Source organism: Meleagris gallopavo, chromosome 3 (genome assembly GCF_905368555.1).
Source record: "Meleagris gallopavo chromosome 3, MGAL_WU_HG_1.1, whole genome shotgun sequence".
Classification (NCBI taxonomy): domain Eukaryota; kingdom Metazoa; phylum Chordata; class Aves; order Galliformes; family Phasianidae; genus Meleagris; species Meleagris gallopavo.
Genome location: NC_139406.1, coordinates 60,480,303 through 60,493,156, shown reverse-complemented (window position 1 = coordinate 60,493,156; position 12,854 = coordinate 60,480,303). Strand labels below are relative to the sequence as shown.

The following is a 12,854-nucleotide window of genomic DNA, read 5'->3' as shown; positions in this document are numbered from 1 at the left end:
TAGATTATAGAATCAATTTTTCTTATCATTTAGAATCTATACATCTTGGATTATCTTCTATTTCACTCTAGTTTCCATTTCTGCTCCAGCTCTGATGTGCCAATAGAATTCTAATTGGACTGAGAGGGATACGACTCTTTCACCAGATGCTTCACAAACTCTGATCATTAAATCAATTCATATGAGCTGCTTTCAGCCTATTACTCTGTGATGCTCAAATTGGTCAGAACTGAAATTTACATTTGCTTCACTGGTACACACATCTTGGAAGAAATTAAGGCCACTTCTGTTACTGAATGACACAAAACTAATTCCAGCTGTATCAGAGGAAGACCTTTACCAGAAAATACAAATTCACAGTAAGAGCCCAAGCTCATCCCACCCAAGAGCAACACAAGATTCCTTAAAGGACTGCACACATGTATTAAAAAACTACTACACTAGAAACAAAATAGCCAAATAGAGAGTTCACTAAACCATAGCTGGAAGCTATGCTGTGGCTACCCATGTGTCTGAGAATAAGGTTCTTCCCAGAATCAGTGAAATCTTAGACTAATATTGGTCTTCTACAGCTTTAGCATCTGAACTGAGAGCTCACAGTGTTTTTTGGATCCGTTTTTAACTTGGGTTGTAATCCATGCAACTAAGAACGCTGAGCAAGACACGCTGATGTGGATTACTTTTACTCTTTGTCTTCAGCCACAGGATCAGTGCCAGGGGCAGGGGGCTGAGCAAGACACATTTTTTAGATGAGGCACTACAACTGGTACTACATAAAGCCACAGGTTTTTCAAAATGATATGGGAACCCACCTGGGTAAAGTGAGGTCTAGTAGAGTGATCACTACCACCAGTTTAAAAGCTGCAAATCCACACTAACATAACTGCATGAGGAGGAATGATACTTACTTCAACTGTCTTGCAGGTCTCCTCCAGCTGCGTGACTATCCCTTGCACTCTGTCATTGCTGCCCACCAGGACTGCGATGCCGTCACTCAGCTCGGACTTGGTAGTGAGGAGAGAGCAGGAGAGAGGGTGTTAGACACTCTGGGGGCTCTGGAAGCCAGCCATCCACCATCCCATTTTGGAGTGGCCCATGTAAAACTGGGGAGCGTGTGATGAATGAGCCATACTAAGGTGTTAGCTGCATTTTTCACCAGAACCGTGGAAAACTGGAGCGCTTTGACGTTTGTTTCCTTTCCTACAACAATCAAAACACTGGCATTTTGAAAGTGGAGAATAAGCTGTGATTTGGAGAGGAGGAAGCACTTTCTTCTAGGAGGTTCTTATAGATGCTTTTATCTAAAGCACTATGCTTCAAGAACTCTCAAACATTCATTTGGGCTTGTTGACAGAGAAGAATTTCTGTCTTTTGAGAGATTGTTTTATTCAATTTTCTGGATCCAGCCACACCACTGTGGTATTTCCCTGAGGACTGTAGGTCTCAGGCCTGGAGAAAAGGCGGTCCATGGACCTGTAGGGACCACGGGTACCATGGAAGTTCTGCCATGAGGGCAGTGGAGCTGGCAGCTGTGCTCAGAAAGTAAGGAAGAAAAGGGGGAGAAAAGGGAGACAGAGTCACAGGCACAAGGCATACAGTGGAACCCTCTCACGGAGACCAGACCAGTGGGAAGGTGGAGGGCTCTGCTGTGTGATGGAAAGGAAAAATGTGGAGGGAGAAAGGAGCTGGAAATGGTGAGGCAGAGACCTCTGCGTGGAGGAAGAAGGAAAATCCCTGCCACAAGTGAGAGGAGGGAAGTGTGGAGATGGGGATGACTCTGAGATGTCTTTAGAGGAGGAAGCTACTCTCTAGAGAACTTACTGAGGGTTCAGAGGAGGACAAGGAGCCCTTGGCATACTGATGTAGTAATCTAGCTGTAAAGACAAAGATGTCTATGGCCTCTCCAGCTTTGTAAGGGGTCCTTTGAAGCATACATCCCTCAGCCTCTGGATTACACATTCAGCCTTGAGCATGAGAGCCCCATTCCACAGGCACAGTGGGAAAGAAACCACTGCTTGCAAATTTCTATGGAAAGAGAGTGATTGAGGGCATGGATTGTATCCAAGAAACTTCTTCCCTTCTCTCTCCTTTTTTGATCAAAAAGAATGCTTTTCTAAAGCGACTTCTCATTTGTAGTTTTCACACACAAACATCATGTGACAAAGTTGGAGACTGGGACTGCAAACTTGGTCTGTCTGATTGCTTGGCCCACCAGGGCCCTCCAGAAAAATGAGCTGTTTATCTCATGAGGATAACCCAGTGAGTCAGGTTTTAAATTAATACTGTATTAAAAATAAACAAATATTTTACTGGTGACAGCAAGGGCAGAGGATGTTCGGTACTTCCTGTGCTACCAACTATTGAATATTCCTGCATTCAGTTGCAGACAGAGGTTTTTCACTTATTTTTTTCTTTTTTGTAACAGATGCTTAAAGGCAAAAGTGCATGATAGATAGCAGTTTGATTTGTAATGGTCTGTTCTCTTTCCATCATGTGCTGGCAATCATACTTATTGTTCTAAGAGTAATGAAAAAAAGAGATTAGGAACCCCCAAAGGGAGATCCTCAGCTTCATGTTAAATCTTGGTGTAAAATGTGTAGTCATTGTACTAAGAAAAATTGAGACGTCATATCAACATTCTGTGTGATTTCTCATAGATTTATTTCTCTGTACTCTTAAATAGTTTGAACAGATTTGTGTGAGCCCTTTACTCACAAACAGGAATGAAAAAGGCACCCTCAGGCCACTCTGGAAACTTACAGGAAGCTCATGGGAATACCTTCCTGTTGATGATCCCTTCAGTTGCTGGAGATAGTAAGAAACAAAAAGATATTTACCTTCTGTTGCTGATAAACATTTGTGAGAGGAGCAACCTGACAGTCTTTGTGGGCACCAAAGACTTTGCACAAGGAGCAGGTGGGTATTTCACAGTTCAAACAATAGATATTGATTCTCTCATCTTCATGCTCTTCACACATTGGCAAGTCACACTTTCTTTCAGGCCTGCAAAAGAGAGTAAGTTTAAAACAAACTTGGTCTCCTAAGTTTCTGATGATAATACTGAGGGTATCAACATGACGTAGGGTACAATTACACAGCAGTGTCTGAGGCTGAGCTGAATACTTGTAGTATATTTAGACCTGTCACAAAGGATGACTAAATAGACAGAGATACCAGTTAAGATCCTGACATGATAGGATGTGAGAAGAATACAGTAATGTGACTTCATATTGCGATTTGAACTGGGAGTGTGACTGAGTTCTCACTCATATTTAAAAAAGTAAATAACCTCACTAAGATTGGTCTTAGACTACCTATGTACTTTAGTCAGTATGTTGCCCATCATTTGACTGAAATAGGAAACATACATAATTCCTTTAGAATTCATCATGCAAAATATTGGGTACTTGGCCTTGAAACAGCAAAGCTGCTACGTAGGGAGCTAAATAGAGTAGGTGTCAATGGGCCTTTGTGTACCATCTATGATTTCTGCTAACAGTCCTTCTGAAGTCCACGTCAACTCTGCTAATATCAAATGGGACGGAGTCCCTGCAGCCTTTACACCATGCCAGCAATCAAAATAAGGTCTCACACAAACTAATTTTAGCTGTGCAGCATGTGTCTAGATGTTTGGACTTGGTGATCCCCAAGGTCTTTTCCAGCTCAGAAGATTCTATGATTCTATATCCTGTACATTGTTGAGCTTTTTAGCAGTAGCTATTTTGATTCTACCAGCCACTGTGGAGTGGCAGTGAGAGACTCACTGTTTCAGTTCTGATCTTCTCTTCACCAAAATAATGCAGCCATGTACACACTAGTCAATTCCTGCTATTACAGGAACCAACTTAGTTGAACTTCCTTTAATAAGCTACTTAACTGACATGCCCAGTGTAAGAGAAAGCTCTGTCCCAGTCTGTATGGGCAGGCTGATGCTTTTCTAAGCCTGTGCACATAAGTGTGTGGCAGTGTGGTACTGGATGGGAGTAGCAGAGTGATGGAGGGAGTGTGCCTGGGGGTCCAAACCTCCAAAGGTTGCAGCTTCTACTGTGGCAGTGTGAAATCTTTTCAGTATTATTCATTATAACCTAATGCCTGGATGGAGAACTATGACTCACCTGTAGCAAGTGGAGCAATGACAACATAGAAATATGTCATCATCCTTGGTCAGAAATACTTCCAGAAACTACAGAATTTAATGGCATTCTAAATGGAAGCTTTTTTCTGTGTTTTTTAGACCATTTTTGCAAGGAGGTAACCTGTCATTCATTCTACTGAAAGTTAAAAAAAAGTGTAAAGATCATTATTTTAGATTATATTATAGCAGAGTTTTTCATATAGCTTGGTAGAGCAGACATGGAACTTATTTTTTAGTAACAAAGTACAGGTTTTCTCTTCTAATCTTAAGAAAAAATTGAATGGAATGTGATCAATTAAATGAGTGTAAAAAAAGATCAAGCAATAAAGAAAGTCTCATGCCTTTGTTTTTTTAATTTCAAGAGAGCACTGAGATTGAAGGGATTTATAGGAAGAACCTGTGATCTTCAGTATAATACGATTTACAAAAATAAAACAAGAAGGACCTTTCCAAAGGAAGCTTGTATTATTTGGGACAGATTTTTAGCACGTTTACATAAGGCCCACAGTGTGTCAAATCAAGCACCATAACAACACTAGTCAAAAAAGGCGTGTCTCTGTATGCTTTAGGTTGTTTGCAAATGACTGCAAAAACCCCCTAAAATATCCATGTTGCTGGATAGTGCAAGGGCCCACGTTAGAGTAATAAAAGACAATGAATATCAGTGCGATTAATTAAGCCTGAAATAGCTGTTCTTCCTGAAAATGTTTACAAGGCCAGAAATGACTAGAATGTTATTTGACACTGGAGCCCTGCCACTTGCATGAAAGACAGACACATAGCACAGGGCAATGGTGTCAAGCAAGTCTGGCCAGAAGTAGCCAGCCTTCAAAGACACCGCGAGGAGCTGGAAGAAACCTGGCAGAACTCTCTGAACTCGTCAGGCCCTGAAGGCAGTGACAGAAGCCTAGAGGTGAACACATTTACAGCCTGCTTCTGAGGCTTTGCAAAAGGACGGATGTTTTCAGAGGAGATCTACTATGTATATGTCAGTGTAGCAGCAGCTGAAATGCAGCTCCTAAGTGTGAATCAGCGTCTGCTTCTGAAATGGAAGATTAAAAAGTAGACAGTAGGAAAATGACACATAGCTTTTCTTGGAGAATAGATTCATCATAGATGTGGTTGTGACCACAATTAGCAGGTAGCTTTAACAGCCTAATAGCTCTGTGTTCTTGTTCTCTGGCTCTGCTCTTTGAGATGCTAAGCTTGCATTTGAATAACACAGACTTATTCTTTCCCATTAAAACTGGATTTGGGCCTTAATGTGCAGGTCTTGTGCATTTTCTATGGAGAGGAGGGTTCTCAGCACTGGAGAGGCCATACTTGGAGTAGTGTCCAGTTCTGGGCTCCACACTATAAGAGAGCGTCCAACAAAGGGCCATGAAGATGAGAAAGGGATTGGAGCACCTCTCTTGTAAGGAGAGGCTGAGACATCTGAGATTGCTCAGGCTGGAGATGAAGAGGCTTACAGGGATCTCATTAATATCTCCAGATACCTGAAGGGAGGATGCAAAGAGGATGGAGACAGGCTCTGTGCAGTGGTGCCCTGGTTGTGGGCCTGGGTAACCTGCTCTGGGTGTCCCTGCTTTAGCATGGGTTAGGCCAGACGAACCCAGAGGTGCCCTCCAATCTCAATCATTCTGTGATTCTATAATTTGGTGAAGAATTTCAAAGCTACTGGAGTCACAAAGGAGTGTATTCTAATTAAAGATATAGTAAGACCTTAGCAAAACTGACATTAATAAATTGATATGTAGAAGTGGATTTATGCAGATTTACATCTACAGTGACATTTATGACCTCATACTCACATTCCTTTCTCACTTAAAAGTGAATTCAGCTGAGCCTGACAGCAAAATTGCCTATCTTGAATAAAACATGCTATTGTATATATTAACCTATTCACCAAGTCAGGCCTAAATGGCACAGACTTAAAACAATTCCACTCCCATTGCATACATCCCCTAGCATCCTGGGCACTTCCCTTTGTTGAACTAAATGAAACTCCTGCTGTCCCATGTCTCTAACCATTTATCCTTCTGATAGGAAGAGCAGCCACTTAGTGTACAAGCCACTCCTCACAGTTCTGTATCACCTGCCGATCTGCTAGTGGTAAACTCCTGCCCAATTGTCCAGGTCATTAATGACAGTATTAAACTGCACTGGCCCCAGTATCAACCTCTAGCTACACCGTGCATGCCTGGTCTCCACCTGACTTTGTGCTGCTCCTCATAACCTGCTGATTTGGCAATTCAGCCAGTTTTTAGTCCACCTCACTGTCCGCTGTCCACTCTAGACATTATTTCATCAATTTGTCAATGAGGACATTATGAGAGACAGTGTTGAAAATCTAAATAAACCACACCCACTGCTCTCTTGTTCACTGAGTTTGTCATCTCTTTGCAAACGGCTATTGGGTTGGTCAGGCATGAATTGCACTTCATAAATCCACATTGACTACTTCTGATCACCTTCTTATCTTTTAGATTCTGAAAAGGCATTTCAGGAGAGATTGCTCCAACATCTTTCTAGACGTTGGTGTAAAGCTGATCAGACTGTAATTCCCTGGATTCTCCTCCCCACGCTTCTTGAAGATTGGAGTGGCATACATATGCATCACTACTGTGAATTCCTACCCAAGCAAACCACTGGTGAAGTTGAGGAGGAGCTTTCTTTCCATGGAGCCTTGGAGAAGATCCAGGTGATCTCTATACTAATCTCTTTTGCTGTGCAATGTGTGGGGCTCCTCTTGTAGCATCCTTGCGCTGTGACTGACCCTCTCTAGTGCGTAACACCTGTCCATCTCCCAGGTCCAGCCTATCTGAGAGCCTATGAATTCCCACAGCCTATACTGGAGAGCCACAGCCTCCCCTGGGAGCTTGAGATGAGGCCTCTGAGGTGTCAGCACCTGGTGGTGCTGCCCTGCTGTGGATCCCCAGTGCTACAGAGCCCACACACTCTGCTCTCTGCATGGCTCCTGGCTCCTGCTGTGCTGCATCTGCTGCTCCACCTATGCACAGCAGGGCCAGCCTTCACCTAGTACTGTCCCTTGTAGGTGCAAGGGAGGAACATTCTACAAACCCTGGAGCTGGATCCAGCGGAGAGACCAAAGCACCCTTTGTTCAGGAATAGCTGGCTGAGCTCAAGCTCATTAGAGGCAGGAGAGACTGTGAGGAGCTGCAGCCTCCTGCAGCTACCCTTTCCTGGCAGCAGCAGGCGCCCTGAAGCTCCTCAGAAAGTTCAGGTGATCAGCAGTCTAAAGGCTTTCAAACACTAGAGTAATTTTTTAGTTAACCTTATTTCTGTTGGATTCAGCACTTTACTCTCCTTTAAAGTTTTGCAGGAGTCACATCCTGCTTGAATATTTTTCCCCTTCTCTTGCTAATAGATACTAAATCGGGCAACAGGTTATGCCGTCATCGGCTGGAGTCTGATGTGCAGTATGATAAAAGACAAAAAAGTGATGTAATTTTTTGTAATAAGATGGGCTGCCTGTGAGAGCTTTGGTAGAGCCTCCCCATCTGATGGCACAACTCCTCCCTCAGCTTTTATTTTTGAAAGAAAAATGCCTTAATTCATACAGAAACTAAAATTAGGACAAAAAATGTATATTTTTGAGATAAATTATTTTTGCCTAAGCAGGAGACAAAGCTTGCTCCTTATTTGTATTTCAACCCCTCTCCTCAGCTGATGCAAAAGCAGTTGGGAACTGGCACTGTTCTAGCATGTGCAGTTGTTATGGTGAATTGTACCAGCAGGAATATCTTGGGAAAGAGGGTCCTTTTCTGGAAGTTACAGGAGCTGCCAGTCTGAAGGGCTGTCCTGGAAAGAAACAAAGGTGACACCTCTTCCTTCCTATGTACCTCTGCCAGAACCAACCCTCATACTGAAAGAAACTGATAGAAAAGAAAGAAGACCCGATTTCCTTTAACTTTTTTGTTTCAGTGGGACAATACAGGGTAAAGCAGTGGCAGATCTTGCTCACACAACCAATGGGAGCCTGAGGAATTTTAGGCAGAGGGAGATAAGCAGCTGAAGCCTACAAAGTGCCAAATAGTTTAGATAATGCTGTTATGCATTGTTGCTGCTATGTAACCCCTGATAATTATTTTAATTCTGAGGACGTTCGTGGAGGTTAAATAAACACCTGAAAAGATTAAGCAAACAGGGGTTCTAGACAGGTATCTATGCAAATACATGATTTGTGATTATATTTTTTCCTATTCTCCCCTTTTATTTATGATGTTGTATTTTTGTTCTCTTCAGTTGCTTGAAAGGAGATTGTGGCAAGGTGGGGGTTAGCTTTTTTTTCCATGTAACAGCAATAGGACAAGAGGTAATGGCCTTCAGTTATGCCAGGGTAGGTTCAGGTTGGGTATTAGGACAAAATTCCTCTCAGAGTGTGGTGAGGCACTGGAACAGGCTGCCTGGAGAGGTGGTGGAGTCACTGTCCCAGGAGGTGTTCAAGAAATGTGTAGATGTGGCATTAAGTGACATGGTTTAGTGGTCATGGTGGTTATGGGTTGATGATTGGACTAGGGGATCTTAGTGGTCATTCTATGATTTCATTTTAGAAGAATTTTCAAAAATCTACTAAATCCCTTGCATTTTCATTTAACTGAAATTGGTTCTGTTTGCCCATGAAATACATAGCAACACTGAGCTGAAGTTTTCATATATATTTTTTTTAATTTAATACAACCCCTGAGTTGGAAAAAGAAATATAAGACATGAGACCATAAGTGTCCAGCTTATTTGGTTGAGTGCAAAATCCACCACTCTGCTGATTCATTTCCTCAGATATTTTCCTGACTCAAATAATACTTGGATGTCAATGACACACATGAGGATAGATGACCTTCCCTGGCCACGGAGTGCTAAGGGCAGCAGAAAGGACAATTTTAAGCCAACTTTGTGCTCTCCAGTGTTTTGGAGCTCAAATCCTTGTGCAGCTACAACTGTTCTGTGAGGACTTAAACAGCCAGGAGTAGCCAAAGCCACTGCTGTGCTCCAAAACAATCTCTGTGCTGGAGGAAGGTAGAAGTGCCCTAAGTCACCCAAGGAGCTGGGTCCAGTGCTTGAATCCACCTGCTCCAGTGATATCACCACTGTTATCCCTGCAAAGCCCAGCTGATTGTGGGAGGAGGCCAGGATTATACCTTCCTTCAGGTGTATAAATACCCTGCCTTACAAACCTGTCCCTACAGGTGCATGCTGGTGACAACAGGCTGTGTCCCTGGGTCAGAGCTGCTTGCTTAGTGGTCTGGGACTAACCCGTTCCTCTGCCCTGGGATTCTAATACATAACCATTTAGCTCTGATACATATTATTTCTAGCTGTTCCTACATTTCTATGGAATCCTAAATAAGACTCGATTTTATGTGTTCCTGTCCCAAGCTGACAGAAGTTGAGATTTTTTATTGCGTTTTAATGTAATGTTATGATCCAGGGTATTTTCTGAGTGCAATTCAGCTATCTCCTTGTTTATTCCTTAGGATTTTCTAATAAGACTTGAAATCCAATTCCTTTAGCATGTGAACACACAAGTTAAAGAGAAATATGTTTGTTTGAATAGCTTATAAAATAAACAACATGAATCTAGCTACTTTTCCCTCATTCATGAGAATACCCTTGTTGACTACAGATAAGTACTGCTCAAGGGAATGAAAATGACAGTTGTCTTCTGTAAGTGGAAGCAAGGAAATCCAGCATCTATCTGGATACCGCTTTCAGAACTGACTTAATTGCACAGCAAGCAGGCAGGCATGCACAGCAACACAACCCTTTTCTGTATTTCTAAGAGAAAAATTAACAAATAAACCTCCTGCCTGACAAACAGAAAGACCAGAAGGACAGCACAGCAACCCTAGTGGTGTCTGCTTTTGTGGCAGATCTCCCATGAAGAGTACTAGTTCACTTGTTACCTTGTGGACTCCTGCTTGTATATATCAATGATGTTCTCCACCAGCAGGTTCCTCTGCAGCCCATACACACCATGCCGGTCAAGGACCACTTCATGCCTGCAGGAAGGACAGCGAAACCGGCCTCCCGAAGCCACGGTTGTGCCTCCCCTGGTGGGCAGGTAGGGGTTCGAGGCCTGTTCTTGCCAAGCAGCACAAGAAGAGGTGAGTAAGGCCACATGCAGCTTTACCAAAATGTATTTTGACAACAAGGCATCGTTTTTGGCGCATGACAGACCAAAATCTGATGAAATCAGGGCACGTCTCTCTCCCTCTTCTGCCCTACTAGCCCAATGAACTCTAAGTCAAGCCATTCAAAGCAAATATCTAAAGGTCTACTTGGAGAAACTGCTGAAGCCATTTGGATGAGGCTCACAGTGCTGCAATTATCTGTGCTAGAGATAATGCAGCTCCTTCAAAAGCACCAGGGCAGCCCCCCCAGCCTCAACATCTATGAAAAGCAATCAACTGAGCCGGGCGATACTCGGCTTTTCCATTCATTCAACTGAGTGCTGCCATAATCTTCAGAGCTTTCCACGGGAGTGGACCTACCTGGAAAATATCACTGGCACATTTCCTGCACAGGTTATGCTGGCAGGGCAGGATGACCACCGGCTTGGTGAACATCTCCAAACAGATGGGGCAGATCAGCTGCTTCTCCAGGTTATCCATGGTCTGTTGCTCTTTGGAGAAGGACTTGTAGCCCAGAGAGGTGCTCATCCCTAGCTTTTCCAGGGGCATATGCTCAGGATCACGGTGTCACTGCTCAGTTTCCGGGTGAATTTTCCTTGAAATAAATCCAAGGCTCCGGTGTGATCAGAGGCTCTCTGGGCTTCGCTCACTGGAGGACATTGTTTGAACGAGGGGCCGGAGGGAGCCGGGGCTGTTTTTAGCAGCACGGCGTCACGAGATGCCATTCTGCTGTGCCCATATAAGCTGTGAGAGAAGGATAGGCTGGGACAGGTGACAGCTCTAGGGGCTGGGGGGGGCAGTGGCCAAGCCCTGGCTCTCCTCACTCACACATGGCAGCCTTCACCCCTGGGAGCAGCCGAGTGATAAGCGTGCACCATTTGAGCAGCCCTTATCTTCACAGGGCCAAAGCATGCTTGCTGCCCAGACTGACAGCCTGTACTCCTGTGTTATATAGTCATCGGTCTGAGCACAGAGCTGAGGCTGCAGTGTGCAATCTGTGTGCTGTGCTGCTCCTGTGTTTCAGCAGGCTCCAGCAGTTGGCCCTCCCCAGGCGTGGAGCACTGAAGTTCCTGGAGAATACAACAGGAGAGATGGCTGCTCTTGGGCTCAGATCCTTCAGGGTGTAAGCATGTCACTGCCTTACAAACCAGCTGAAAGCACTGCCTACCAATAACTGCACTTTCTTCCAGTATGATTTTTTTAGGAACCAAGAATTTAATGTGTCTGTTCAATCTAGTAGCTTAAATATGCCCAAAAAACACTATCTGAATTTTCTAATGAGAAAGAGACAGAAAAATTACAGTATGAAAAGCTTTAATTTGTACTGCTAGAGAATAGGTACTAATTGTACACACACTCTCTCTGCCTAGTTTAATTCAAATGCATTTTGGTTTTGGGCACTGCTGTTTGTGTCTGTTTATTAGACACCAGTATCCTCTCAGCTTGGCATTTGTTGTAGAGTTATTTTTAAAATGACAATTTCCCAGATAATCTGTGGCATGTGATGCCTGATCTTAAGGGAAAGCCATCTGTGCTTCCACTTGCCAATAATTTATTGCACAACTGTACGAGTAATAAATATCTCACCCTCAATTTAAGCCAGAGTCCCTGCATGTACTGTATAAAATCACTTTGCCACTGTACTGTACATGCAATCAGTATATTGTCTGCTATCTTAATCAATAACTTCTCCACCAAGGGTCTCACAGAAAGCTCTTGTGTTTATGTGTACTTTTAACCTAGTAGTGCTCAGCTATGACATGCCTTATACAGCAGCTGAGTGGATCTCCTGTGTGTCCTGGGCAGACCTCATCTCCTTCTATCTGTATGCAACACCAGTCTGCACACCGTGCAGTTCAGGGAGATATAAAAGTGAAGGTTTTCATTGATTTCCACGTGAGAAGTGAGTAATATTCTCTGCATGCAGTGACAACAGATCACATTAAAATCAGTGTATTACCGACTAGCTTTTATCTTCAGTGCCTTTAAGCATTTGGGTTAAATTCTGTATCCACTTGCAGCCCCGAATTTCACCTACACCTATAAATTTGTCAGTAGCCCCATAAAAACAACTAATTTTTTCTGAAGTCCTGCTTTGATGAGAAATTTGTAAGTTTAGTTACCCTGGTCTGAAGTCACACCTTTGCTCCAGCTCCCCAGTGCAGGCAAGATCTCAGGAGCTGCAAGGGGAAAGCTGTTCCAGCAGCTGATCAGCAGACAGCTGGGGCTTTTGGCAGGAGTGGCAGGGCCATTCTTGGCAGCAGCAAGAGGATAGTTCTCCTCCCTCCACTCCATGGTCAGGTCAGAGGTGACTGGTGTCTGGAGGAATCTGAAGGCCTCATGCCGATCCTCCTGTCCCTGCATCAGCTGCCCCTTGCACATCAAAACACACGTAAATAAGGAGCTTTGTGTTGGGTGAGGAAAGCTTTCTCTGCATGGTGAGGCAGATGCTTCCAGCCTGCAGCACAGGCAGAAACAGCAGAACTCTGCAAAGAAAAGCTGAGGGCTAGATATGCCACTGTGTAGAGACAGTTGCATACAGTGGTGTACAGTGATGCAGGAAAACC

The 12,854-nt window shown here is 43.7% G+C and overlaps 1 protein-coding gene across 4 annotated transcripts in view; it reads right to left on the bottom strand.

The window, feature by feature from the left end:
- The window catches only part of TRIM55 (tripartite motif containing 55), a 36,199-nt gene extending 25,223 nt beyond the window's left edge, over positions 1-10,976 (bottom strand). For all 4 annotated transcript variants that reach the window (XM_010709003.4, XM_010709002.4, XM_010709004.4 and 1 more), the window contains exons 1-4: positions 10,648-10,976; positions 10,060-10,232; positions 2,838-3,003; positions 909-1,004 (exon numbers count right to left, since the gene is read on the bottom strand). In XM_010709003.4, the coding sequence (XP_010707305.2) occupies positions 909-1,004; positions 2,838-3,003; positions 10,060-10,232; positions 10,648-10,836 (624 nt within the window). In that variant the 5' untranslated portion in view covers positions 10,837-10,976. The remainder of the gene's footprint in view (positions 1-908; positions 1,005-2,837; positions 3,004-10,059; positions 10,233-10,647) is intronic.
- Positions 10,977-12,854: the final 1,878 nt, after the last annotated feature.